Raw genomic sequence first — 27,700 nt, 5'->3', positions numbered from 1 at the left:
CAATCAAGAAAACATTTCTCAGATTAATTGGTTATTAAAATAATTGCCACGTGCCGCTTCCCAGAAGTAATTCACATGTTTGTTCATGCTTACACTGAATCTGGGATGAATTAGCAGGTTCAGGAGAAAATAATTCAATGCAAATTAAAAAGGCATCACAAACTCGTAGTAGCTATAGATCTGTCACAGGATATCTACTCTAATGTAAACAGCTATGAAATGATGGTAAGTGATGCTCTTATCGGGTCCTCAGCATGTCGCTACTGCCATAGGTCAATAGGTCATACCATAACCTGCCCCTAACCCCACACACATGAACTCAGTCAGACTGGCGATGTGGCAAAATGTCAAAGCGCTTACTTGACCTTGGGTCCTGGCAGCTGTGTAATGTTGCGCCAGCTGTTTTAATCCAGGCTTCCAGGTGTGTGTGTGTGTGTGTTGGGTACATGTTTTTTCTCCTTTTTTGGACAAATCACACTCTCCCATTATCAACGTTGAGTCACCCCTGAAATAAATTATTCCCATAATGTATTTTGGTGATGAAACTATGGATGGATAGGGATGTTACAATCAAGTCAAAACAAGTACAAAGGAGCAGATTTGGGTTTGACCAAGCTCAATCTTGAAACTTAACCTCACACTACATGCCTCCTCCAGACAGAAGGACCGATTAGCACACAATGAAAGACAAATGGAAGTGGTGACAGGCTAAGTCAAACATGCCCCCACAACTGGAAGCTAATTTCGCATTCAGACCACAGACACTTGAATTGTGTGAAAAGATATATGCAGTCAAGGCACGGAGGGGAGCAATACGGACCAATAGGATTTTTGGTGCAGTAGACATGGCTGCATGATGTCTTCTGTGCTACATTGGGCGCAATATGGAATATGAGAAGGCGGCATGTGTGGTGCTGCCTTGTGAATGACAAAACAAGAGCATGGGGGACGCACAGAGAACTAAGGGATGAAAAGAAGGAGATAAAGGAAGAACAAAGTCTATGGGGGGAGGGGATAATGAAGGAAGTAAGGATGAATAGACAAAACCATGGAATAAAGGCACGAAGAAAGGGAGAAGATATCAGAGCAGAAAGGGAAAGAGCAGAAGGATATGTATACATGATCAAGGGAGGAAAAAGGGAGAAAGGAAACACAGCCAGGTAAGGAAGGAAAGAAGGAAGAATAGATTTGATCAAAGAATTGGGAAAGGAAATACAGACAAATATGTGACAATACATTACCAATTGGGGTAGGTAAGGTTTAAATAAGTGAGAATAGAAGAAGTAAGAAAGATAACATGCAAGCAAATAAAGGAAAGGAGGAAGTAATGAAGAACTCGTGGAAGCAGTGATCGAAAAGAGGAAGTAAGGAACATTATAGAACGGCAGGGAAGGGAAGCCGAAGACATTCACGTCAGGTCATGAACTCATGAACACGGGTGATCTTTGCTCACCCTTTGATCCCCCACTATTCCACCGAGTTACACAATAAATACTTTCACCATGCTCACTTATGTACACACACACACGCACAAACATCCACTCTGTGAGGGCAACTCTCCGTCTGCTCCAGTGCTTGAAGGAGCTCCCTTTAGATGCCAAAGACACATAGCCGCGGGGGGGTATTCGGTAATGAAGTGAAGTGTGACAGCAATGTTCATTCTCAAAGTCTAATAGAGCCCTTTTTGTTCCTTATAAGAAAAATGCTCCAGTGATGCATAGACCACAGAGCGCTGCATTGCAGCATATTGATCACACTGTTATTTTTCAAGCTCTGCATTTCCAATGAAGTCCTCTTTTTTTAATTTATTCATTTCGTATCATCTCCACCAGCGGAGGGCCATGCGGACGGCGCCGCAAAAGCTGAGGAACCGTCCCAACGCGAACCAGGCTAACGTGATTCAGAGCAGCCCCCGAACCCGGGTGAACCGCTACATCGGCCGCCTGATCGAGGCCCGCCAGACCGAGTCGGACACGGCGGACCTCAACTTCCTCACGCTCATGTACAAGTGCTCGGAGCGCGAGCAGAGGGTGAGGCTGCTTCTCACACACACACACACACACACACACACCTGTGCACCACTCTGAATGATGTCGGTCTATCCGGCCCTTTGGCATTGCGTAGTACCACCAGCTTCCTGACGAGCACTTCATCAGCGCGGTGGTCGTCTCTCTGATCCTCGCTGCCTTGTTTGGCCTTGTCTATCTTCTCATCATACCACAGTACGTACAGCGGATTCTTTCCCGCTCTCCATTTACCTCTTGGTTACTCAGGTCTTTGTCTTTTGAAATAACCCTCCGGCATCATTTTCCCCCCTTCTCTTTGAATCCGCCCAGGGGCACAGTGGTACTTGTACTTCTCGTCTTCTGCATCTGTTTCCTAGTCGCTTGTATCATGTACCTGCATATCACCAGAGAACAGGTAAACACGTCCTTCTCGCCTTCCTTTCCTCAGTCACCTTTTACTCACACCTAACAAACAGAGCTGTTAAGTTTTTTTTTTTTTTCACTTTTCTTCGCTTTTCTCTCTGGTGTTAATTACAATTGAGTATTCATTGGCTTCAGTATTATCTTCTTAGCCCCTGTGCTGTGTCTAAACTGTTCAATGGGTTCCAGGTTTGTTGAGGTAGATCCTCAAAGCTCCTGACTGCATCAGTTTTTTAATTTTTTTTATAGTTTTTACACTTTGGTGTTCACCTTTTCTTTGATTTCAAAACTTTCTTTGTATACTTTTCTCACAGCTCCCAACTTTGTCCCATCGGAGTTTGGCTGTATATTAACATATATAGTATCAGATATGTAGGCTGCAATAGAAATATTAACAACTTATCATTCACAATTGCTCATGGTGTCCGTGTCCTTGTCTACGTTGTCTTCTCGCAGTGTTTCCCAGGGTGCCTGACCATTCAGATCCGCACTGCCCTCTGTATTCTCATAGTGCTCTTAATCTACGCAGTGGCCCAGGCCTGTGTGGTAAGTGGGAAAGGCGTCAATAACAAATCCACCACAACATCACCCACAATACGATTCAATTCAATTGTGCAGATTACTTTGTAGATTGTTGGATAATATCCTGCGAATCATGTTCATTTTATGTTTACCCAGCTGTCCCCATTAAATTAGGTCATAATTAAGTCATAAACTATGAAGCAAGAGAGACGTTAAACGTTGAATGGGGTCAAATTGACCCTGAAAGTAACAGCTAGACTACCGTTGTATCCTTGTCCACATGTATCTGTGCTGCCTCGGGCAGGTGGGCTGCATGCCCTGGTTGTGGGGTGGTGCCAACGCCAACAGCTCCATCGTCATCATCGACGTGGACAGCGGCGCCAACCACACCATGGAGGAGCTGCCTTGCGACGGCGCCCGCTACGCCTTCCTGTCCTGTGTGGTGGGCACACTCACCCTTGCACTTTTCCTGCGGGTCTTCTGGCTGCCAAAGATGGTGCTGATGCTCCTTCTGGGGGTGCTGTATGTCACTGTGTTGGAGCTCAGCGGCTTTCGCAAGACTGCAGGGTGAGAGGTTCGCGAACACCAGGCATGCACGGTCATGCACAACACCGCTCGGCTTTTTTCTTCTTCTTTTTCTTTTTTTTCCCCCCCATCGGTTCCAGGAGTCACACGAGGCAACGGTTGGCTGTGAGCGTTCAAGTTTTTCTGTGTTTGATACAGAAAAAAGGATGGATAGCCAGGAGTTTGGTGGAACATTTACAGTACATGTGCTGAGATGTGTGTGTGTGTGTGTGTGTGTGTGTGGAGAGGAGTCTTTTGCTTGTCTGCAGCCCACAGACTCTTTCATTTTCCACCCTTTGAAGCAGCACATCTGCTCATTAGTTCCAAATCAGAAGCTTGAAAGGACAATGTGGGCTGGATGATGGCAGCACGTTAGCCGCTTCCCATCACAAACACACACACACACCTTAGGACCAAAAGGGGTCTCGGCCAATTCTATTGGGGATTCTGATCATAACTTTAGAATTTGACACGGATATTGAAATAAGGATTTCTTCTGAAGAAAGCTAATTTTATGAGTCAGTTATATAATATTGCATTGCTGAACATTTCAAGCACATTTGAAGGCTTTCATTTGTACTTTTTCCTTATTATTAGATTTAGTTTAGAGATATATATTAGTTAAATAACTGATTAATGCTGTAAAACGTTTTTGTTCCCGACGCTGTGGGGGGTCCCTTCAACCGTCATGTGTAGTTTTCTGTGTGGTCCGGTCTGGTGCTGACTTGTGTGCTGGTTCTCTTTTCCACAGTGGGGGGTCCTTCCACATCCGGGGCTATGAGCCCATCCTGTCTCTGTTGCTCTTTGTCAGCGCCCTGGCCCTCCACTCCAGGCAACTTGACCTCAAACTACGCTTGGACTTCCTTTGGGCTGTGCAGGTCAGGAAGTGTGCGCGTCAGTGTGTGCAATGTGGACGTCGTCATACATGTTGGGTGCTATGGAAATGCTGCCATTTCGACCTTGATTCACGTGAACCACCGGGGTATGTACGGAGGTTTGTGTTTATCAGCCGCCAGCTGACTGTTCTTTGGCAAACACGTGGGTGTGATGCTTGTTTTTTTCCCCCCGTTTGGCACCAGCAGGGTGTTTGGCATAGCTGCAACACCTGAATATTAAGCGATCTAATCAGCATTTGTCATGTACTGTACTCAAGTCCTTGAGCACAGGCTTGATACTGACACCGTGTGGTGAAAATGTGGGACAGCCTAATGTCCTCACGGCCGTGTCTGTGCGTTTGTGTGCGTTGCGCGTTACGTGCTCTCAGGCGGAGGAGGACAGAGACGGCATGGAGAAAGTCAAACTCGACAACAGGAGGATTCTCTTCAATCTTCTGCCCGCCCACGTGGCTCAGCACTTCCTGTTGTCAAACCCCAGGAATATGGTGAGCCTCGCTAATAGACAGGCAGACAAACAGGTAGATAAACAGACAGAAAACATGAATCGGATGACGCCCAAGTATGCGTATGACACCATTACCCTGTATTCTTTCATTAGGATCTCTACTATCAGTCCTACGCGCAAGTCGGTGTCCTGTTTGCATCGATCCCCAACTTCAACGATTTCTACATCGAGCTGGATGGCAACAACATGGGAGTCGAGTGCCTGAGACTACTGAATGAGATCATCGCAGACTTTGACGAGGTGGGATGCAGATTCTCTGCTGTTTTTCCCCCACGATCCTGCGGGAGATTTGAACAGTATCTGCATTTTGTTCTTATTTGACTTGCAGCTTATGGATAAAGAGTGCTACAAAGACATTGAGAAAATCAAAACCATTGGCAGTACATACATGGCCGCTGTGGGCCTCGTCCCCACCATTGGTACCAAGGTGACGTGTCATTTCCTGCGTCTCGCTTGAAGCGCACCACGATGAAGACAACATGGGGATGGTTTGGTGCAGAGACACTAACCTTGCACTTCTCCTCTTCAGGCCAAGAAGTCAGTCTATGACCATCTGAGCACTATAGCAGACTACGCCATAGAGATGTTTGACGTTCTGGATGAAATCAACTACCAGTCGTACAATGAGTTTGTGTTGAGAGTGGGTATGTCCACCCTCGTATGAAGCCTTCAGCACCATCACAAAGTAAATCACAAATAGATATCCTTATTTTATCAATTTGTTTGCCGTGTTCTTACGCGTCGTGCAGGTATTAATGTGGGTCCAGTGGTTGCCGGGGTGATAGGGGCGCGACGACCTCAGTACGACATCTGGGGGAACACGGTCAATGTGGCCAGTAGGATGGACAGCACTGGAGTACCAGGAAAGATACAGGTATGAAGATATGTATCTCAAAGTAATGAGACACATATGGGCAAGTTTGGTTTCCGAAGAATGCTAATGGAGGAAACCTGCATAACACAGAGGTTAAAAAAAGAACGCATGCTTTGTATTTCTAGGTGACCGAAGACGTCTATCGCCTGCTGAACCACAACTACGACCTGGTGTGCCGTGGCAAAGTCAGTGTCAAGGGCAAAGGTGAGATGCTGACCTACTTCCTGGAGGGCAAGGTTCAGTGCGTGGGCGCCGTCACCACCTCTTCGGTCGTCCGCTCCGCCAGCCTGGCGCGACGGATCCACTCCTGCGGCAAAACCAGCGTCCCCACCAACCTGGGCAGCGTCTCCTCCGGCGCCAGCCTGGGCGCCCACGCCAGCATGGGCAGCAGCATTCAGGTGAACAGCCAAGCCACGTGCCTGCCCTCCACCTTCGTGCCCGCCGTGGGCGAGGAGGACGAGGAGGACATCGAGGTGACGGCCATCCAGATCGAGGCTGCCGCAGCGGTCGGAGATGTCGCGGTGTAGGAGGAAAGACAAGCTTCACTGCAGACAAGGGAGTGAAAAAGCATGGCGGGGGGGCCTGCAGAAGACAGGGCTGTCCGGGTGTTTCCTGTAAATCCTGAGCTACTGGCGCAGGCCAGCATATGCTCATTCAGGGTGTGAACTTCATACGGGACAATCGTGCTCACTCTGAGGTTTTTAAAGAAAATAAAAAAAATAAACTTCTCGCCACTCTCGGGAGACAAGAATGCCGCAGAATCTCCAATCCTCTCTTTAACATCGAAAACACAAGAGGATTGGATTTGTGGCGTTCCTGTGTTCCCCTCAGATCCAGGTATAATGTGCATCGTTGTTTTCTATGTCGTGCATAATCCGCGTAGAGGGGATGTGTGCGTTGAGAGCCAGACAAAGACTGACCACGTTATTGCTTTTGCTCAGTCTCTCCGATTATGCCAAGGATACACTGCATTATTTACAGCGTAAAACAGTGTTGTTTCTTTTTTGGTGTGCGTAAGCATGCACGTGTGTGTACTTGTGAGTATGTGTATGCATGTGTGGTTAACTCTGAATTGTAAACAAAACAGCACAAAATACTTCTTTCTTTTTTATACTCACTGGATGAAATAGGCTTTTTCGAGACATATTTACACTTGATAGTGCATGATTTTTTTAAAAGAGTTGACAGCCATAGTAACGGCACACCTGTTGAAAGAAAACCAAAGTATTGAGCTCTCCATAGATCGTTAATTTCAATGCCTCAACATATCTAACAACATACAACAGACACAGTATTCGGCATTTGGGGCTCTTTCGCACAACTTGGGTGGACTTTATCTCAATGCCTCCGTCTGTGGGGTAATTATCTACGTATACATGTAGACTTCCAGGGAGGAATTCTTACACCGCCGGGAGAAAAAAACAATAAGCACACGGCTTTGACAAATGCACAACCAAGTCCTTCAGCCTAAACCTCTCTCGCGTCGACTCGTCTTCTGGAGAGCACACGGACCTTTGGTGCGGTGTCTGGCTGCTGTCCTGTCTGAGGCACGCGTTGCCCCATACCACAGCTTTTCTGTTTTTTTGCTCTATTACAGCCACATTTTCTGTTTCCTCAAAAAAATATCTATATATCTATACAAGCTTTAGCACGTCTCTCAGATACAATCTCAGAAACATGAGGCCCTTTGAATATCTTTGTAGCCTCTTTAATCAGCGTTTGACTTTCACTCGATCCGCAAGTGTGTAAATAAATCATGTTTCAAGTTTTTTGCCTTACTCAATAAGCTTACAGTGATTGCAACCTGCCTTTTTAGATATATTCACTTTGATATGCAGATCATACGTTTTGTAAATAGCCAAAAGCTATAAACTATGTTGTATCTTGTACAGTGTAAAGTTGGGTTATTGAATATTTTGTAATAAAGACAATATTGATGTATAAAATAATCAAGTGAGATGGCTGTGAATGTAAAAGAAAGTCGGACTGCCAACACAGTAAACTGGTACTTGTGGGATTGTGGTCGAGGGAGGAAATGAAGAGCTTTATTGATTGATGAGCCGTTCGGATTCATTCTATTTACATTTTGTGAACCCCAAACCTCAATCGCTCATCGGTCCACAAATATAACTTTTTACAGGCCGTCATCCCTGTTAGTTGCACTCTATAAAACTATTTTTTTCTCACAACTTGGTTTATTGCTCTTAGAATAACAGCTGTCGCTGTCCGCGGCAGAAACACATTGATTTCTCTTTCCAAATAGGGGACTGCCCCCCCCCCCCCCCCCACAACCAGATGAGCGTCACAATGTCACAAACACTGAGACAGGGGGGGGGGGGCAAAATTGTTTTTCCCAGTGTTGACATAGGGTTCACTTGGCGTAACAGTTCAGTAAACACACTAGTACAGTAAAATGGTGCAATCAATTATTATTATTATTAAATTGTTATTTAAAATGTGACAAATTCAATGTACCTTGAAGGAGCTCTTTAAAGAAAGTGTCTCCTTGACCCCAACGTGAGGTTGACATGAGGGAAACCCAAGGTGAATGATAACACTCAGAGGAAGTCTCCTTGAAGGAATTGTGTGTTTTGCAAACCCCCGTAAAGGACTCCGCCGACATGGGGACGCACCGCCCAACATGAACCACAGGTCGCCCACCTAAGAAAAAGGAATTCATAAAGCGCTTATTGGCCAAGACTTAAAAGAAGTTATGCTCATATTGGCCGTTTACCAAATTTATTGTAAAGGTTCTTTCATCATCTTCCAGACAATTATTTACTTGAGAGGCCAATGCACTTTGTTACACTTAGTTAAATAAATGAATAACAGGAAACTACTAACAGCACAGTCTGTGAGGTATTTCAACATTGTTGAGTGCATTATGACGGAGTGGTGTGTAAAGGTCAGTGGGAATGTTTTATACTGTGTCCCAAACCTTAGTATGAAACCAGTACCGTTACATACTACTGTCAGCTAAAATATTACAGTGTGCAAACACTGGATGCTTCGTCCATACTGCTCTTACTTTTAGTTCAGAATTCATGATTCTCACAAATCACGGTTGGAGGTTGGCACTTGTTACCATGGTTACAAGTTTCCAACATGCAAGGAAGTAGCGTGGTAAGTACTGTTCAGTTCATTGGAAAAGATACATAAATACTGTATACACACAGTATTTTGAATAGACATATTGACTATAACTTCATAGCACTTGTATTAAAAAACACCATATGTGACCTTAAGTTTCATTCATGTCCCATTACAATTTTATTTCCCTGAGAAAAGTTCCCCAATCTTTGCCTCTTCAGACGACTTTAAAAAAAAGGTATGAGTAATGCATGTTTATGTTTATGTTTATCTCCTCCAGAGCACAGTGTACAATGACAACTGTTTTCACTGGAGAATGACTCCCTGAGACTGATAATATACTGAAGTGTGTCTTTAACTTTACAGACATGTGTTATGTTATTATTTACCACATGAATCGGTGTTAATGCCCCTCTTTTTAGGGTGCAGACATAAATAAATATATACCGTATAAATGTATTAAAATCAATATTCCTGAAAACAAAGTTAATTGTCATACAACCTGGCTCTCCTGCGTCTGAGGACATCCACTCCCACCTGTCTGTAATCAAGCTTCACACCTGATTCCAATAAGCGACAAACGATGCAAGCCTTTCACATCAGAAGAGCCCATCATCCAGCTCCACGCACATCCAGCAGCAACGTGTAGGTTTCAAGCCACTGCATTTAATCTTAATATGGGAAATTGTTTCTTTTTATCCTAAAATGTATCACTAAATGGATCTTTAATATCAATTACTCTGTCCGATGAAAATATCATGAAGGTAAATGTTGGAGCAGAGGACTCGTCTGGAGCCCATACAGGAAGAGTCAGAGAGGGAAGATGAAACCACAGGGAGCAAAACCGGGGAAGGAGAGGAGCAAGAGGAGGAGGAAGAGGAAGAGGAGACAACAACAACACAGGAGATTGCCGACGATGAGAGCGAAGGAGATGAAGATGCTCCGCTGAGGGTTATGAGACCAAGTCGAACTTATCATTCCCTCAGCCAACAAAGTTTTCTTCATACGCAACCCAGCGAAAATGATGGGGAGGAAATGGTCGGGTTGTGGGAGTCGGATCAGAGCACACATTTAGACCCCCCAGGTGAAGAGTCCCCCCCCCTTCAGCGGACACGGTTGGGAATTGAGAAGCTGTCTACTAGTGTCAAGAGAGAGAGGCTAAAGGTGAGGTTTTTTCTTTTCTTGGCGCTCAGTTCAAATAAAATATCAGGCACCAAAGAAGTAAAATTCTATTGTTGTGTTTTTTAGGTCTCCAAGAGGAAGATGAATACATCAGATCAATCAGCAAAGAAGAAGAAACGTGAAGTGAAGAAGAAGAAGAAGAAGAAGAAGAGGTCTCTTGATGTGAGTCCTCACTTCAAGCAAACGTGTTTCAACTTTAGAAATGCAGATCATGACGTGAGTTTGTATTAATGTCCTAAAAAGAATACTTCCAAGGAGGAGCCGTTTCCTGGATGGCTGGTGGACCTGATGGTCAACATTGAAGAAGCAACAACTCACCAACTGGTGGTGGAGTAACCATGCTCTTCTAGAAGGGGTCCCATGGGGAGACGTAATAAGAAGGCCTGGTAATGGCCGAGAGTACAGTCCATGGGTACAGTCCATGGGTACAGTGTTTTTGTGTGTAAACTTTTTTTCTGATAATTGTCTCCCGTCAGATATACTGTGCGAGTAAATGTTGTGTAACACAGACTTTATCCGTCTCAAGATTGGAAAATACCAAGAAAACGAGACCAAAGGCAAAACTATAGGCCCGTCGATCAAATCTCTCTTTTGGGGTTCCTGTTCCTCGATAACATGATAAATGATGCCACTCCTCATGCTTACTCAACTTTCTGTAGTGTCTTATCAGCTGTTGGTTGTGTTAAGATGCTTAATCCCACATTATACTCCTTTTGAAAGTGATGAAATACTGTTCAGTATTTTACTCTATTAAAAGTTTTTTTTTCTATGAGCTCATTATCGTTCTTGTTAATACGTTGCTGTTTTTGAATTAAACTTTTTTTTTTAACAAACAAATAAATGCAGTGCATGAGGGTGAAGTGAAGATGTGAGTTTCTATAACCATCATTATTGCAGTGCATGAATCTTTTTTTGTAGTTGGGTAGCGGGTCATATCAGATCAAAAACGATGTGGGTCACTAAGAGCACACAGGTGGTGCGTATGTCAGAGGTATCCGGCATTCGCTTTGACAAATACTACACCGAGGAAACAACCAGTGCAAAATATGTTATTGTCAACAGTTTATTTTGTTTTTGATGTTTTATTCCATCTGTGTTATGTTGGACACACACTAAAGTTATAGTAATTCATCTAGTTGCAAGAAAAGCTTTGATGTGGGTTTTTGCTCTGATGAAAGCGCCTCTGGTCCGTCCTGCTAATGCATCATTTCGGGTTGACTCCTTTAAGTGGGTTTAGGGCAGGTCCAGCTTTGATGGAGCAACAATTTTTACTGACCGCAGATTGTCGACTGTATTTTAATTATTGCCAGCGGGAGGTCAGCATTTGATCGTCCACTACACGCGTATGGATACAATTTTATTTTCACAGATAAGAATTGTTGGTGCACAATACGAGCCTCGTGATTTGGATACCTGACCATGGAAAACATGGCCTGCAGATGAGCTTGTGTGAGTAGAACACTGTAGTCTACACGAGTCATAACCCTTTATGCATTTTTTTTTAACAAGCTGCCACTAAAACCAGTCACAACCATCACTGTTGAGAAAAACATGTGATTCTAGCAGAGAAATCCATAATGTTGGGGTTTTGCAACGCTAAAGGGGGCATGGTCTTGTTTATCGGTCTGCCTGATAACGGGAACCTTCCCCAAAGAAACAAATAGAATTTTGGTGTGAAAACAGTGTCAGCGTTACTCAACAAAATAAGAGTCTGTCAGCAACAGTTTTCACAAGCACCAGTCATTATCTCGTGGTATGAGCTTGTAATCCAGCGCTCCCTTTGTGGACGCTATCCATTACAACTTTGTAGCATTTATTTAAACAGCAGTATCCGTGTGGTTGTTTTCATAACCTCAAAAGGGAAAAACACAATGATTTGTCATTTGGTCACATACAAAAACAGGGTTGTTTTTTCCAAAGTCAATATTGACAGCAGACCTGGTGAACCTGGATCTACGCACGTCATGCAGGGTCATCTACTGTTCAAAGCTGCTTTGTCAAAAAAGGTATTTTATATCTGCCGCAAGCGTGTCAATCATTAACTCCGCTGGAGGCCAGATGTCCGTATAAAAACAGCTGGTTGGGAGAAATGCCTTTAGAAAAGAAAAGTAAAGGCCCAGCCAAGTTAACGAAGAGGAGCACTGAAGATGCCCGGATTACACGAGAAGCTGACTCTCGTCGCAGCGGCGGCGGCTCTGGCTGTCTTGACCTCGGTGAGGTCGTCCCCGGTGGTGGGTCCGGAGCCCATCCGCTGTGGCGCCTGTACGCAGGAGATGCTCAGCGGCTGCCCCGCCGTCCCGGCGGACTGCGCGCAGGTGCTGCGGGAGCCCGGGTGTGGCTGCTGCATGGCCTGCGCGCTGGAGAAAGGAGCGTCCTGCGGGGTTCACACGGCCCACTGCGGCGAGGGCCTCCGCTGCACGCCGAGGCCCAGCGAGGCCCAGCCGCTCCACGCCCTGACCCGGGGACACGGGGTCTGCACCGACGAGCCGGGCCAAGGTAGTCTCGAGAGTTTCACGTTTTTGTCTTTTTTTTTTAAAGCGATACAGTTAACAAAACAGACAAAACAGAAATACACTTGACGCTGAAGTCCAAATGTTTTTCCTAAAACGTCTACAGAGGAAGCTGTCCCTGACCACGGCTCCCTGGACTACCTGTTGGGCCTCAACCTTCCATTGGACCCCCAAGACACTACTGAGGGCCAAGAGAGTTTCAGAACAAAGGTCAACGCCATCCGCAACAAGCTGGTCCAAGAGGTGAGCCTTCCTTCCTCCCACTAGAGGGAGCACTGGAGGAGCCGTGGAGACAATTGGGATTCATTTCTTCATTTCGATTTGCGTGTGATTTCGTGGCGTGGACGTGATTCTCACGTGCCTTGTCCTTCAGGGTCCCTGTCACATTGAGCTGCACGCAGCGGTGGACATGATCTCCAGCTCGCAGCAGAAACTCGGAGAGAAGTTCACGACGTTCTACCTCCCCAACTGCGACAAGCGGGGCTACTACCAGGCCAAGCAGGTGAGACCTGCACGATGTCCCGGGGGTAAACGAATCGAATTTCAATAAAAACACGCTCCAACCGATTTTAAAGTTGAAAAGAAAGCTAACTTTGATTATTTGCCCCCCCCTCATCAGTGTGAGTCATCTCTGGTCGGACCGCCCGCCCGCTGCTGGTGCGTCTCTCCGTGGAACGGGAAGAAGGTCCCGGGGTCCAGCGACCTGCCGGCCGACTCGGAGTGTCATCAGGAAGCCCGCTTCTAGAGGAGGGACTCACCTGGAGGCACGTGGGGTCGCAATCAGACACGTTTTAACAGGGGAACGGGGTAAATGAAAATGAACCACGTGATGAGCCGACTTCACTTCAAAAAAAAAAAAAAGGGAAAGAAACGGACTCGTTCGCACAAAATATGAAATGCTATTTCAGAAGAGGACATTTCCTCTCATATTATTTACATGATGTATGTATCGAGCCTTATTTATTCTCACTGGCATTAACCATGTGTTATTTTTAGATGTTTTATATGTTTGCCCGTTTTTTTCTCTCCCTCTTCCCGATTGTAAATAGGGCAACACTGTATACATTTGTTTTTCTCACTAAATGACTCCATTGCTCCAAACCAAAAGTCCACGGCTCTGCCAAGCCCATTTCAGAGGTTTCAGGGTCCGTTTTTCTTTTTCTTTTTTTCATTCATTCATTCAGAACTGGATCTGCTCACTGCACGGAATGACACAGCCGCTCATTCATCCAACGTGTTGACATTGTCTGAATGTATCTCCATTGGCGTTTCCTCAATGGGTATTGGGGGAAATACTTAAACTGCCGCAAGTATGTGCACGGTGGCCAAGCACAAACATATCAGGGCTCATCCCAGCCAAGGCGAGCTTTGGGATGGGCTGTTCTGCATCAGTCTACCTCTACCAGTCTCTGCAGGTCCCTGGGTTTAGCTCTCCTAAGGGCTAAGCCTCTTTTGGTTTGGTTTTTTTCCTTGAATCTATTCAAGTATTTATTACGAGCCACTCGTGTGAATTCTGGTTGTTGTTTTGTTGCTTTGAGCTTGCGTGCGGTTGACCAATTTTTTTGAAATTGTAAGTGCTGCTATCAAATTATTGGTTTTGTTGAAACAATGTGTATGTTCCTCTAATTCTGTGGATGTGCGTCCCATTAAAATATTAGTTAATCGACGGGATCTTGTTTGAATGTGTCTTTTAAAAACAAAAGTCTGGTTTTTCATACACAAAGCAAGATTGGGATTAAAAAGAACATGAAAATGCAATACCAGCGTAATGTTATACTGCCTTTATTAAGTTAAAAAATAGACCTCTGAGGGTTGCATTGTAAATGCAAACAGCGTATTCACTTAAACCAAGGCAAGTGATGGAGAAGATCTCCGGCACAGAGATTTGAGATAACAGTTTGTGGCCTTTATCCCAGAAGTTCAGCTTATGCAAAGTGACAACAGAACAGTAACAACCACAGTACAGACTCAAGGAAATGTCTCTCTTTTTGTGGCTTCAGATCCAACATTCAGGGGGAAAAAAAATGACATGAAAATGATACGCACTGTAGTGTTTGAGCTGCACAGTCCAGTCCAACTTCCTGAGGAGCAGGAAAGACACCGGAAGAAAGAGGAATTCATAAAAAGGTAAGGCACCGCGTGCCTACTCCAAAAGACATATTCATACATACACTCTACACACGGCTGTTGTGACCATATGTAACGTCTTTACAACGAATTATGACATGCATGTACACATGTGCAATGCCACTCAATTGTGCGTAAAAGTACTCTCATCAATGTGTGTTGCTGTCCTGGTTGGATCAGAGACAAAAAAAAAAAAAAAAAAAAGCTTAGGAAGAATCCATCCATTGCAGAAAAGTACAGTATCTGTGAAACAGAGGCTTTTCCCCCCCCTCCCCCGCCTGGTACTCTTCCTCCCCTTGCTCCGCCTCACAAAAAAAGGCAAACAATCCATTTATCGGCTGAGCCATCTCTTGACCTCTCTCCCAATATCCTTAGTGTCTCCAGTTGTTTACAATTCCTCTTGCTCTCCCAAACCCCCACCGCCCGCCCGCCCGCCCTCCCTCCCGTCCTGCCATCGCTCCTATTGGCTCTCGGAGTTGTAGTACTGGGCGTCTCCTCGCTCCTTCTTATCGAAACCTGGCAAGGGCTGCCCGTATTTGTCCACGCACCAACAGAAGCCACGCTTTCTGCCTTTGGACGGACGGCACTGAAAGTGAAGCAAACGGACAAGGTGAAGGGAAGGAGAAGAAATGAGGAGAGGAGGAGTGGAGGTGTGTGTGTGTGTGTGTGGATGGAGAGGGGGGGGGGGGGGGTCAGCTAAATGTGTAAATCCAGTTGAATGTGCAGCATTATGAGAAGCCACTTTACTCGAAGGAGAACAGGCATAGTTAAGAGGCATTAATGGTCAGATTGTGCTGAGTCGACGCAGCCTTGGTCATCCAACGCACTGTGGTATTTTGAGCTGCTTTTATGGTCTACCTCCTGTTACACACACATATAGAGAGACCTTTAAGGTAAACAGAAACCTGGTAAAATATTTGCTTAGTGCCGTTTGTGAACAACTGGGAACCAAGATCTATTTTCAGAAGCTGGTGGCCAGTGCGAATCATCTGTTGCTGATTATACCCCACGGCTCCAAATTATGGGTACTACAAATGACTTACAGAGTCTGTGGAGCTACCCGAGGGCTGTTATTTTACTGCCAATTTTACTAAAGGTCAACCTCCACTCTAGTAAAACATGCAGCCAGTCATTTCAAGGGCTAAAGCAGCGGCGTTGCCGCTCCACAGGGGAGTTGTAGGCATCCGCATTTAGTTCAATATGTCAGCAGGGTTAGCCTGAGAAGACTCAGATCACTGTTGCATAGGAAGTACGAGGGGTGGGGGGGGGGGGGGGGGAGATCTTATTTTCTGCTGTGCTCTGTCTGGGGCTTGAACTGTAGTGCATGACAAACACATCACAAATTGCTCGGTAAAAATAACACAAACTTGACGCGCAGATTACGGGGAACAAAGTGCATCTGCTCCCAGCGTAACATCTGTCCTGACGTTTACTGTTATTAAGAGCCGCACTAAGGGACGTTTCTTGCTCCAAATCACGCTAACGTCCAAATTAAACTGACCAACGTGAAAGGTCTGCACCTCGGGGGGGGGGGGGGCGGCGGCGGCGGCGCTCTACATAAACAAAGACAATAAGCCCGGCCTTATGAGATGATTGCAGGCCGAGGCGAACGCGTCCATTAAGCAGGAGGGACCGCTGCGTCGTAAGAAGAGCTTCAGGGGCGCGGGAGCCCTAAGTGCCTCCATATGAATGCGTCACAACCACTCATTTATTACAAGCCGATCGCGGGGTGAACCACGTGAGCGCGCGGTGCTGGCCTGCGGCTCTATTTCTGTGCACGCTTCTCAAAAGTCCAGCAATTATGGGGGGTGGGGGGGGGGGGGGGGGGAAGCGCGTCGGGTGCCGGTGGCCACCTTGACGTCTGTCTCCCTGGGAGGGTTCCCGTCAAACGGCCGTCGTCCCAGCCGTCGACCCCACTGGGGTTTGGCCCCTGTGGCTCCTGTCTCCCGGAGCCAGTGGCCAGGGTCTACCTCACTGGTGTGGTGGTGCGATGATGAGGCTCTAATGACTACCAATGAATGCAGGAAGACAGCTACGCATCTGTAATTGGGCTGCAGGAGCCCGAAAGTTTGAGTCATCGGACTACAGCATTGAGTCTTTATTGATGCAGCATGTAGGAGGGGAAATGTGGGCTTCCTTCTCACGGCCTCGCAGAGTTGTGAGCAGCGTGCATCAGGTAGAGGCTTTAAATGGTGTGTGTTCGCTCGGGAAAATCAGTGCACGTCTGCGTTTCAGCGTGCACAGAAAATCAAAATGTCTGTCCTGTGAATGTGCGTTTCCGTTGTCGTTTCTTTTACCTGTTTTTTCTTATAGAAGCCCTTCTTGTCACAGTTTGGTATGCGGAAACCTCTGGGGTTGAGAATGTCTGTAATCTTGAGGCTGCTGAGAATGCTCTCAATCTCCCTCCGACAGGGACCCTGCGGAGGAGGGAACACACAATCAGCGGCTCCACTTCAACATCTGCCGCTCCAGGCGTCGAGAGCGGCGGCTGAAGCCCGTTGGCGCGAGCTAACATTTCTGTTGCAGTGGGGGGTTCGGATACACGCGTTGGTTGGTTGGTTCTGTAAGGTGCACACTGCTCCGCCGTAACACCCGAACCACGGTGGCTGCGATTGTGAAGGAGTTGGCGCACGAGAAATCAATGGCCGCGACCGAATTGTGGCGGCTTAACAGTTTGCCCGAAGCCGCTTAACACTTCACGCGCAGCCGGTGGGGAGGGGGGGGGGGGGGGGGGGGGGGGAAGAAAGTGAATTTTTGACGAGCTCAGAGGGGGAGCCAAAAAAGGCTGGTCTTGGAACCCAAGGGCCCACAGTCACTAATCAGAGCAGCCAGTCAAAGCCCATTACCAGTGCGTGCTCACTCCTCCGGCCAAAGAGAAGATCAAAATAGCAGCAGGGCTTCCCAACAGGCACTCACACAGGCCAATCCATCATTCGCTGGCTCCCAGTGCGCCCGGCACGCGGACGCCTTGTGGCCAAACAACCGCCTGACCGGGGTCAGCCGCAGGGCCGGCGTACCCGCGCGCTGCCATGCCGTCCCACTGCCAGCCGTCGGCACCGCTACCCAAAACATTTCCTCACCCGCAAGGGGGAGAAAAACACCAAAACACAGAGGAAGAGGCAAAAAAAAACATTCCTCCGGTGCCCTCTGAAGAGAGGGGAGTACTTACATACTCTGGCTCATGTTTGGTCTCTAGAGAGAAGTTTTGTTGGTCCGTGATGAGGGATCCCGGGAGCTCCTCCATTTTAAAGATGCGGATTCTCTTCCGCTGCTCCCGCCGGAGGACTTCGGACTTGGCAGAGGGGAAGAAAGGGTGAGGCGGAGGTCTCGGGGGTCTCGTGGGTCTGTGGGTGGTGTACAAGGTCTGGAGGCCTGACCCGGTGGAATTTCGCTCTTCGTCCCGAGTCTCAATATTCTCTGCTAAAGTTTGAGGACAGGTGTGTTAAATCACAATCACAATATTCCATTGGGGGAGTGATATTACATCTTGAACATAAACATACAAAATGACAACTACTTGCATCCAAATGTGATACATCTGGTCTACATAGATGCCAAAGATGAATATTCACTCTATCACCTGAAAGTCAACATTTAATCTGATTCAGGGAGCCTCGGGTCTAAATAAATAAATAAACTGCTTCCCCACATCGAGTTGCACTTCTCCTTTCTTCCTCCTAATGCTTCGACAGGTATCATCCTCCACCATTGAATGCCATTTAGTGGTTTTTAGTTGATTAGCACCTGTAAAGGGGACAACTTAAACGTGATACCCTCTTCTCATCACGCCTTCCTTTAGCGCGAGGAGCTCGCAGAGACGACTGAAAGTCACGGTCACGTGCCTTTAAAACGACTCCGAGACCCACTCGCGGGTGAATAAAAAAAAAAACATGTCGGTTACAAAAAAAATAATAAAAAGCGCGCAAAAGTTACCTGGCAGGTCATTGGCCGCAGGCGTTGGTCTGCCGTGGGCTCGTTTGTTCGTGGCGTTTGCGCAAATCCCGCGCCCCTCCAGCAGCGCCTGCAGAGGTTTGGTCTCCCCGGGCTGATGCTGACACGTGAGCCCGGAGCCGCATCTCCCGGAGTACACGCCGCACGCGAGGCCGGCGCTCAGCGCGCACGTCATGCAGCAGCCGCAGCCCGGTTCGCGGACCCTCTCGGCGCAGTCCCTGGGCAGAGGTTTGCACGAAAGGCGCGCCGCGAGCTCACACGGCTCGCATCGGATGACCGGTCCCACGGCACCCGACGACGCCAGGAGAAAAGTCATGCAAAGTGCGCCGAGACGGGAATCCATTGCGGCGTCTTGTTGGGAGCGTGCGCGCGGGTGTCAAAAGTGAGGAAGCGCGCAGTCCTGCCGCGGTGACTTTGCACTGCAGCTTCTCGCTAATTCACATAAAGCCACCGGACAAAACATGTGAATATATAGACCCCGGTGACTGTAGTCACTCCCCCGAGGAGCTGGCGGCCTGCCGATGAACGGGCTCCACTGCGTTACTCCCTCAAGTGCACAGCACTGCGATGTTGTTCCAAAAAGGATTTGGAATGGAATCACAATAAAGATTTAAAATATATTTAGATTTAGCAACCCTTTTCTTTAGCTGAAGGATTTAGTTGAGGTCTTAATAGACGGACCATTTCAGCGTGTAATGCATTTGGCAGGTGATTACACACACACGGGAGGGATGGAATCATGTCAACACATGGCAATGTTTTAATCTGCCCATCTTAAAGGGCACACACGAGTCCAGACCTCTGCTATGCACCGAGCCTTTCATAGGGGGCGCCAACAGTGCGTGCGAGTGTGTGCGTGTGCGTGTGTCAAGTATTTGCAGCGTTCTCGACTGTGATGCAGCTCTAATTTATGATCCCGTGACACTTGGGGACCTAATAGGGGCAAAGAGACTTAATCGGCACAATGAGGATACGAGTATATGACGGTATTTGTTTTTCTTGTGTGCATGAGTGTGTGTGTGTGTGTGTGTGCACGCTACCACTTACTGAAGCACTTATGAGAACAATTTTGTGGTACTAGACTTTATTATTTATTACCTTATGTTCTGTTCTTCTGCTCACTACATGTATTTGAGAACTATGTTTAGTAATCCTGCAGATTAATACTTTAAATGCAAAACAAATTGGTTATTGAATATTATGCATCTGCATAGATGGAATCCAAGAGCTGTTTTAAAAACATTAAGATGAGTCACAGATTACTTTAAAAAGAAGAATTAGATATCGCCTTGAAACTTCTCATCACTTACAATGAGATCATTGTTTTTAGGGTACAAATATTCGAAAATATGAGTAGGAAAAAAATATAAGTAGGAATTTCAGATTTGTCTCGTTATCACTTTATAAATCCCAAAATACTGTCAACAGCTGTAAACATATTTTTTTGGTGGGATGAAGATGATCCAAATGATCAAATTTGAAACAGGCTCCTTGTCCGAAACAGGAAAACCAAACCGACTGATCAGCTGGTTGTGCAGTCTGGCCCAAAGCCGCAGCCGAACATAAGTCCAAGTGACCTTCCCCTATATGTGTTTGGTTCTATAAAAATAAAAAAATCCACCTTGTGCATCTGCTCCTTGCAGACACAGCAGAAGCAGCGGGCTTCTGAACTTGTTGTTAGGACATGTGACATAGCTGGGGCTCGTCTGGCTGTTTGTCCGTGCCACAAAGATATCTTAAAATAAGGACGCATACCACACATGTGAGTGAGAAAATACCTGAGTAATTACATCTGAGGCGTTTTTTAGGTCCACTATAAATGGGTTACAGATGAGAGAGACGATGCACCAACATGAAATGTCCCAAATGCCTGAAAATGCCTCAAAAGAAAAACAGCGAGGAGAGGCGAGGTGCACAGTTCCTCTTTTTTTTCCTTGGAAGCTGATGTCAAATCAGTGGCCAACGAGCCCTGGCGCACCGCCGCCCGTTAACAGACAGGTCTACAGCAGAGCACGGCCCAGTGGAATGCCAAACATCCCCTTTTAAAAGCTGCAAAAAAATAAAAAATTCAAAAAGCCTGCTGATTTCCCTCCCTCTCCTCTCTTTCCCCGGAAGGGGGGGGTGGAGGGGGGGGGGGGGGTCTCTCAGCCACCTGTGCATGTTCAGCATAGCACAGGAGAGAGCCGGAGGAATGTCGCCCCGCTGAGCGCCCGCTCAATAAAAAGGGTCTGAAGAATTTGCTTCTGCACACACAGGATATTACTGCACACGTGTTTAACATGACCTGCTGTCAGAAGGCTACGCCGGCCAACCACAGCTGCTCGCCAGGTCCTCATCCGGAGCAATTTTCCACTATTTTAAGGGGTTTTTGGACGAATCGGATACGCTGGCTTGCAACTCCAAGAGTTCTTTCGCAATGGCTTTCGGCAGTGGAGTTGCCCGGAACAGGGAGGGTGTTACTGGAGCTGAAGGGTGTGCAGAGAGGCCCAAAGCTCACATAATCAACTGGAGGTCTGCGCAACACGGCTGGGTTACACCAGGAGAAGGCTCTGTGTGTGTGTGTGTGTGTGTGTACCCCTCACATTCTCAAACACCAACCAACCGTGTCCCCATTCTTAACATTTGGTTTGGCATGGGGGGGTATATATCGTATGTGGGTGTGTTGCAATACGTGAAGGGAATGTTTGGGAATTTGGCTGCTATAGATTACATGATGATTCCGGTGAGTCCTTTCATATAATCATATAATGGCCTCTGTCTGAGAGCTTTTGGAGCAGACAATCATCACAGATGAGTTGGACGCAACTGTGCCCGTGTTATGATTCATGTGGACATCTTTTCCCTTTGATTCAGCACCAACACTGATTTGAATGGTGGACACATTTGAGAGCCAAAAGGGGGGGCAAAGACCCATTCATTCATCTATTTCCAGGGTGAGTAGATTTTTTTTTTTTTTTGGAGTGGCCTGTTCGTGGAGCTGTCATGGTCCCCATTCCTGGAGGTTTGGGCCCTGACAGCCCAAGGCTGTAATTAGGGCAGAGCGCAGGACGCAGAGAGAAGAGCTCTACACACACTCAGACTTTGGGTCCCGAATCTCCCCTCCTCCCCCAGCATGGACTGTATCGCTTTGTGGATTTATCATTGTCTCATACAGATGCATTAGGACCTCATGAAAATACAGATTCTCATTTTTGCTCCGTGTTCAATAGCAAACTGAATGTCAGACCGAGCTTTTGTTTTTCCCTTTTGAGTTTGAGCAACAGCACCAAAGTGCTGAAATACAAATAAAATGGAAAAGTACATGTCATTTATTCTTGCGGTATCAGGGAATAACCCTTTACAGAAGCAGGCCCCACAATGCTCCATTGAGTTTTAGAAGTGGTGGTGGTCGGCGGCTGCGAGATGTAGTTTGATGTAGAGAATGTAAAATGGTGTAGCCGTTTCGTACAGGTCAACACAGCTAATTTACCTACCTGGACACCGACGCGAAAAGGAAACTTTTAGCTTTGAAAAGACACTATTTATCTGACGAGTGGAAACTTATAAGCCGGCACTGCCATGTGCAAACGCCAGCTTGGTGGAGTTGTTTGACACTTAGGGCCACTGACACGTTGCGTTAGTATTTCACCAGCTGGGAGCAGAGTGCGTTGTACAAAAAGCGTTATGAATCGGTGGGAAGTAAATCTACTGTTTAAAAACCCCCCACAAACCTCACATCTTTCACCCACAAGCTGGGCACTTTGTACCGTGAGAGGTGATGTTCACGCTTGGAAAAACTATGGCAAAGCAGGAAAGCGGGGTGACTTATAATTTGAAATCTTTTAAAATCAACAGTTGGGGCGTTATCAATGGCGGCATTGATGAAGGAGCACTTCACATCACAAAAGGCAGCACTTGACCTCACTCCTTGTTTTTTATTCTAGTTCAGTGACCATGACAACGGCCAATAATCAGTCGCCATAATCAGTGACGTAGGCATACACCCTCGGAGGAGACTGGGAGCCACAGAGCAGCCCTCCACCAATGGGTCCACCCTTTTCATACGTTGGTTGCTCTCCACAAAGGGCACAGAAATGTGCAGCGTTGACACTAAACACACTCAATAACAAAGAAGGATCCATTGATTGTGTCGGGCATTATCTCGACCCAAACCTGAACTTTTCCTGGGCCCACAATTAATCTCATTGCATTTGGAGGTTTCGGCGTCTGCAGAAAAACAAAGTGGAGGGGCCTCAAAGTGTGCAGCCATGCCAGAATGCACTTTCTATTTTTGCTCCCCAACCTTTATTCCGCCTCAGAGGAACGAGATGAGCCATGCCCCTCTAATTAAGTGGCTGTAAAAATGCTGCAGAGCTGGGGGTGCTCCAGGAATGAGAATGAGCTCCGTCAGCCTTGATAAATGCGGCCTTTCGCCTCCACATTATCTCTGCAAAGCGAAACTCGATCGGCCTCAGCCTGCTACTAGAGACTGGTGTTAAAGTGTGACGGCCAGTAGAACGCTGGTGATTGTGCAGACGGGTCTTACTCAGCGTCTGTTAGGGGTCCTTGGTCAGGTCTGGAATGTCAACACAATAGCGTGGATTATATCATGAAGGCTCATCAGTGGTCTCCATGTGAGGGTTGATTTCTAGTCTTTGGCAAATAGCAATAATCAGCCTGGAAATAGTGAGACGTACAGATCAAGTTTGATGGGCAGGATTAAGTTCGGCCTGCTTAGCTCCGTCATGCTCTCACATTTACTCACACACACACACACACGTATTCCCTGTGTGAAATATCATCTCCTGGTCTAACAATGTTACTTTTCTGGACTTTCCCCGGGTTCTTTTATTTCGAGGCCACGCCGAATAACAGAGGAAGACGGGCCACACCTGGGCCTTCCCTTCCTCCTTCCTGCCCTCCCCGGGAATTCTTCACTTTCACCACCTGCAGAGGGTTGGTAGTGAGGAGGGTGGGGCGGGTGGGGGGGGGGGGGGGGGGGTCTACTCCATTACCACCTTTCCTCCCTCTTTTGCTAGGCAATGCAATTTAATCCCGCCCCTCCTGAATCAACCGGTCCTGGCTTGTGTGGAGGTAAAATCCTCTTTTACCGCACTTCAAGAGACAGAGGACATGTGTGTGCGTATGAGACGAGGAAACTAGACGCTGATGAAGAGCCTTGTTAAAAGATGTCATGATAATCCACTTAGGCCTGTGACCATTAATGTTTACACATTAAGAGAATGGCACTGGACAGTATTGCTCCCCTCAAAAGAAGAATGGCAACAAGAAGGAAGTTCGCCCCTTGGTATGACTCTCAAACCCGGAACTTAAAGCAAACTGTGCGGAAACTTGAGCGGTTATGGCGTTCCACCAAATCAGAAGGATCTAGGCTAACTTGGCAAGACAGCGTTAAAACATATAAGAAGGCTCTCCGTAACGCATGAGCATCTTATTACTCATCATTAATCGAGAAAAATAAAAACTACTCCAGGTTTCTCTTCAGCACTGTGGCCAGACTGACAGAGAGTCATAGCGCTGTCGAGCCGTGTATTCCTGTGGACCTCAGTAGTAACGACTTTATGAACTTCTTCAATAATAAGATTCTGACTATCAAAGAGAAAATTGATGGTCTACTACCTCCAACCGGAGCCGACCCGTCCTCGGATGTAGGAACCTTGGACGCAGCCGTGGGCCCTGATACCTACTTGAATGGTTTCTCTTCCATCAACCTTGATCAACAGACTTCTACAATTTTGAAATCCAACTCTTCCACTTTTCTCCTGGATCCGATTCCAACTAAGCTGCTTAAGGAAGTTTTTCCGTTAATTAGCACATCCCTACTGGATATTATGAATCTGTCTTTGTTGACAGGACATGTATCACAGTCCTTCAAAGTAGCTGTAATTAAACCTCTTCTTAAAAAACCTACTCTAGCTCCAGAGGTGTTGGCTAACTACAGACCCATCTCTAATCTTCTCTTCCTCGCTAAGATCCTTGAGAAATCTGTCACAAATCAATTATGTGACTTTCTACAAAACAATGCTTTGTTCGAGGATTTCCAGTCAGGATTTCGAATGCATCACAGCACAGAAACGGCACTGGTGAGAATTACAAATGATCTTCTACTTGCATCGGACCAAGGACTTGTCTCTTTTCTTGTATTGCTGGACTTCAGTGTTGCATTTGACACCATTGATCACTGTATCCTGCTGCAGAGACTGGAACACTTGATTGGCATCAAAGGAACTGCACTCAGCTGGTTTAAATCTTATTTATTGGATCGATCCCAGTTTGTGTTGGTGAATCATCGAGGACCACCAATGTTGGTCACGGAGTCCCACAAGGTTCTGTGCTTGGACCGATTCTATTTACCCTGTATATGCTTCCTTTGGGCGACGTTATCAGACTTCCATTGGTATGCAGACGATACTCAACTGTATCTATCGATCAAGCCAGAAGACACCAACCAGCTTGTTAGACTTCAGGATTGTCTTGGAGACATCAAAACTTGGATGACCTGCAACCTCCTGATGTTAAACTCGGAAAAAACGGAAGTTATCATGATAGGCCCAGAGCGCCTTCGAAGTCAGCTGTCACGTGATACAGTCTCTATGGATGGAATTGCTCTGGTATCCAACAGCACAGTCAGAAATCTTGGAGTTCTCTTCGACCAGGATGTCCTTCAACTCTCATATAAAGAAGATTTCAAGGACTGCCTTTTTTCTTCTACGTAATATATCGAAAATCAGGAACTTCCTGTCTCAAAGTGATGCAGAAAAACTAGTTCATGCATTTGTTACTTCTAGACTGGATTACTGTAATTCTTTGTTATCAGGCTGCTCTTGTAAATCGCTTAAACCTCTCCAGTTGATTCAGAATGCTGCAGCACGTGTATTAACAAGAACTAAGAAATGGGATCATATAACTCCTGTATTAACTTCTCTGCACTGGCTTCCTGTTAAATCAAGAATAGAATTTAAGGTACTTCTCCTCACCTACAAGGCACTTGCTGGTGAGGCACCGTCTTATCTTAAAGAGCTTGTTACACCGTATTGCCCTACAAGGCATCTGCGCTCCGTAGATGCTGGGCTACTTGTGGTTCCTAGAGTTTTAAAACGTAGGATGGGGGCCAGAGCTTCAGTTATCAAGCTCCTCTTTTGTGGAACCAGCTTCCACTTTCAGTCCTTGGGGCAGACTCGGTCAGTTAATTTAAGATAAAGCTTAAAACGTTCCTCTTTGATATTGCTTATAGTTAGGGCTGGCTCGGGTTAGCCAGGACCAGCCCTTAGTTAAGCTGCTTTAGGCTTAGACTGCCGGGGGACTTCTTAGGACACACCGAGCCCCTCTTTCACTCTCACACTCTCACTCTCTCCTCCCACAATCATCCATGTTTTATTAATGTACATCACTAATTCAGCTTCTTTCCGGGAGTTCTTTGTGCTTTCTCGCCTAGCAGGTCTCCGTGGATCGTAGTTCCGTGCAGACCGTGGTTCTGACTCCTGGCTCATGGCTCTGCTGACACCTGCTGCTGCCATCATCATTACTTTAAATATGATTCATATTACTGTCATCATAAACCAACATCTTTCTGCTCTCCCTCCCCACAGAAGCCTCTGTGGATGGTGGTTCGACCTGATGGTGGTTGTCCCTGCAGTGGTCCTGCCGTACACCTCTTCTGCTACTTGCAATTACTTGTATCATTTCTGTTAGAGGAATTGAATGTATTGTAATTTTTTTACATTGTTGATTCTGTACACATGACATCCATTGCAGTCTGTCCATCCCGGGAGAGGGATCCCTCCTCTGACGGTGTCCCTAAGGTTTTTTCCCCATTGAAGGGTTTTTTCATATTTTGGGGAGTTTTTCCTGTGCCAATGTGAGGGTTTCGGGACAGAGGATGTTGCATGTGTACAGACTGTAAAGCCCTCTGAGGCAAATTTGGAAATTTGCGATTTTGGGCTATACAAAATAAAATGAATTGAATTAAGTTACACTCCACAATGGGGAAATAAGCCACATCGAAAAACAACCTCAACTTAACTCTACATGCAGGTTCCAAAGTGTTGTGCAGGGTCCAAAGTGTTGTATTGCTGGCGCCCCTTGCTGGCTGCAAAGTAAACTGAGGATACAACACACACACACACACACACACACACCTCCCTCCCTTTCCCGGGCCACATATACCAGCTCTGACTGGGGGATCCCAAGGCGTTCCCAGGCCAGTGTAAAGATATAATCTCTCCACCTGGTCCTGGGTCTTCCCCGGGGCCTCTTCCCAGCTGGACGTGCCTGGAACACCTCCCAATGGAGGCGTCCAGGGGGCATCCTTTACCAGATGCCCAAACCACCTCAACTGGCTCCTTTCAACCCAAAGGAGCAGCGGCTCTACTCAGAGCTCCTCGCGGATGGCTGAGCTCAGAGTAGAGCCTCTCCTGGGGAAACCCATTTGGGCGGCTTTTACCCGCGATGACCGATTTCACTTGGGGTAAGGACTCCCGACCCGGAGTATGGATGAGAAGCATGGCCTCAGATTTAGAGGTGCGGCGCCTCATCCCAACCGCTTCACACTCTGCTGCAAAACCGCTCCAATGAGAGTTGGGGGTCACAGATAGAAGATGCCATCAGTACTACATCATCTGCAAAAAGCAGCGATGAGATCCGCAGCCCCCCACCCTGAACTGTAGACCCCCCTCCCCCCCGACTACGCCTCAACATCCTGTCGATGAAATCCAGAAACTGTCCATGAAAACAGAGCTTTTCTTGGCCTTTCATATTTTCCAGGGTGAATGGGGGAAAAATATAACATCAATAACACATATAATGCGTAGAGCGTACTTTTAAAAGCAAAAAGCTAGTGTAGAGGAAACAAAAGCACAGTGTGTTGATGATCAAATTGGACAATTTACCAAATGGGCTAACCATCGTTTAAGGAAGTCATCTGGGTATCTGGCCACCATTCATGAATAACAGCATGCACCCAACTGCTTTAGTTGCATAATATTGTTTGGTAATCTTTAGCAAAAAACAAAGTCCAAATCACCAACATTTATTTAGACCTTTCAGGGGCTAAC

General features: G+C 46.6%; 4 protein-coding genes across 6 annotated transcripts in view; 3 read left to right on the top strand and 1 right to left on the bottom strand.

The window, feature by feature from the left end:
• The window catches only part of LOC119209156 (adenylate cyclase type 1-like), a 30,466-nt gene extending 22,723 nt beyond the window's left edge, over positions 1-7,743 (top strand). The window contains exons 9-20 of one of the 2 annotated variants that reach the window (XM_037458241.2): positions 1,833-2,030; positions 2,125-2,222; positions 2,337-2,421; positions 2,883-2,972; positions 3,253-3,515; positions 4,264-4,390; positions 4,777-4,893; positions 5,007-5,153; positions 5,242-5,340; positions 5,443-5,557; positions 5,663-5,787; positions 5,913-7,743. In XM_037458241.2, coding sequence (XP_037314138.1) covers positions 1,833-2,030; positions 2,125-2,222; positions 2,337-2,421; positions 2,883-2,972; positions 3,253-3,515; positions 4,264-4,390; positions 4,777-4,893; positions 5,007-5,153; positions 5,242-5,340; positions 5,443-5,557; positions 5,663-5,787; positions 5,913-6,314 — 1,866 coding nt within the window. In that variant the 3' untranslated portion in view covers positions 6,315-7,743. Of the gene's footprint in view, positions 1-1,832; positions 2,031-2,124; positions 2,223-2,336; positions 2,422-2,882; positions 2,973-3,252; positions 3,516-4,263; positions 4,391-4,776; positions 4,927-5,006; positions 5,154-5,241; positions 5,341-5,442; positions 5,558-5,662; positions 5,788-5,912 lie in introns of both variants that reach the window. The other variant, XM_037458240.2, reaches the window with a different exon arrangement.
• A 939-nt stretch (positions 7,744-8,682) lies between these two features.
• On the top strand, positions 8,683-10,748 carry LOC119209208 (histone H3.v1-like). 2 transcript variants are annotated; one of them, XM_062557799.1, is made up of 5 exons: positions 8,683-8,910; positions 9,430-9,522; positions 9,642-10,041; positions 10,126-10,221; positions 10,303-10,748. In XM_062557799.1, the coding sequence occupies exons 3-5, from the start codon at positions 9,646-9,648 to the stop codon at positions 10,393-10,395; spliced, it is 585 nt and encodes a 194-aa protein (XP_062413783.1). In that variant the 5' UTR covers positions 8,683-8,910; positions 9,430-9,522; positions 9,642-9,645; the 3' UTR covers positions 10,396-10,748. The 2 variants fall into 2 exon arrangements, with proteins under 2 accessions (XP_062413783.1, XP_062413784.1); XM_062557800.1 differs by lacking the exon at positions 8,683-8,910 and having other exon boundaries at positions 9,345-9,522.
• Positions 10,749-11,155: 407 nt separating this feature from the next.
• LOC119209204 (insulin-like growth factor-binding protein 1) lies at positions 11,156-13,738 on the top strand. The gene is made up of 4 exons (XM_037458335.2): positions 11,156-12,555; positions 12,676-12,812; positions 12,943-13,071; positions 13,189-13,738. The coding sequence occupies exons 1-4, from the start codon at positions 12,207-12,209 to the stop codon at positions 13,312-13,314; spliced, it is 741 nt and encodes a 246-aa protein (XP_037314232.2). The 5' UTR covers positions 11,156-12,206; the 3' UTR covers positions 13,315-13,738.
• Positions 13,739-15,156: 1,418 nt separating this feature from the next.
• Positions 15,157-19,181, bottom strand: LOC119209202 (insulin-like growth factor-binding protein 3). The gene is made up of 4 exons (XM_037458330.2): positions 18,630-19,181; positions 17,866-18,116; positions 16,994-17,113; positions 15,157-15,282 (listed from the first exon to the last, which is right to left on the bottom strand). Exons 1-4 carry the CDS (start codon positions 18,988-18,990, stop codon positions 15,157-15,159), a joined length of 858 nt encoding a protein of 285 aa, XP_037314227.1. The 5' UTR covers positions 18,991-19,181.
• Positions 19,182-27,700: the final 8,519 nt, after the last annotated feature.

This window comes from Pungitius pungitius, chromosome 15, assembly GCF_949316345.1.
Source record: "Pungitius pungitius chromosome 15, fPunPun2.1, whole genome shotgun sequence".
Lineage (NCBI taxonomy): Eukaryota > Metazoa > Chordata > Actinopteri > Perciformes > Gasterosteidae > Pungitius > Pungitius pungitius.
This window is presented reverse-complemented; position numbering and strand designations above follow the sequence as displayed.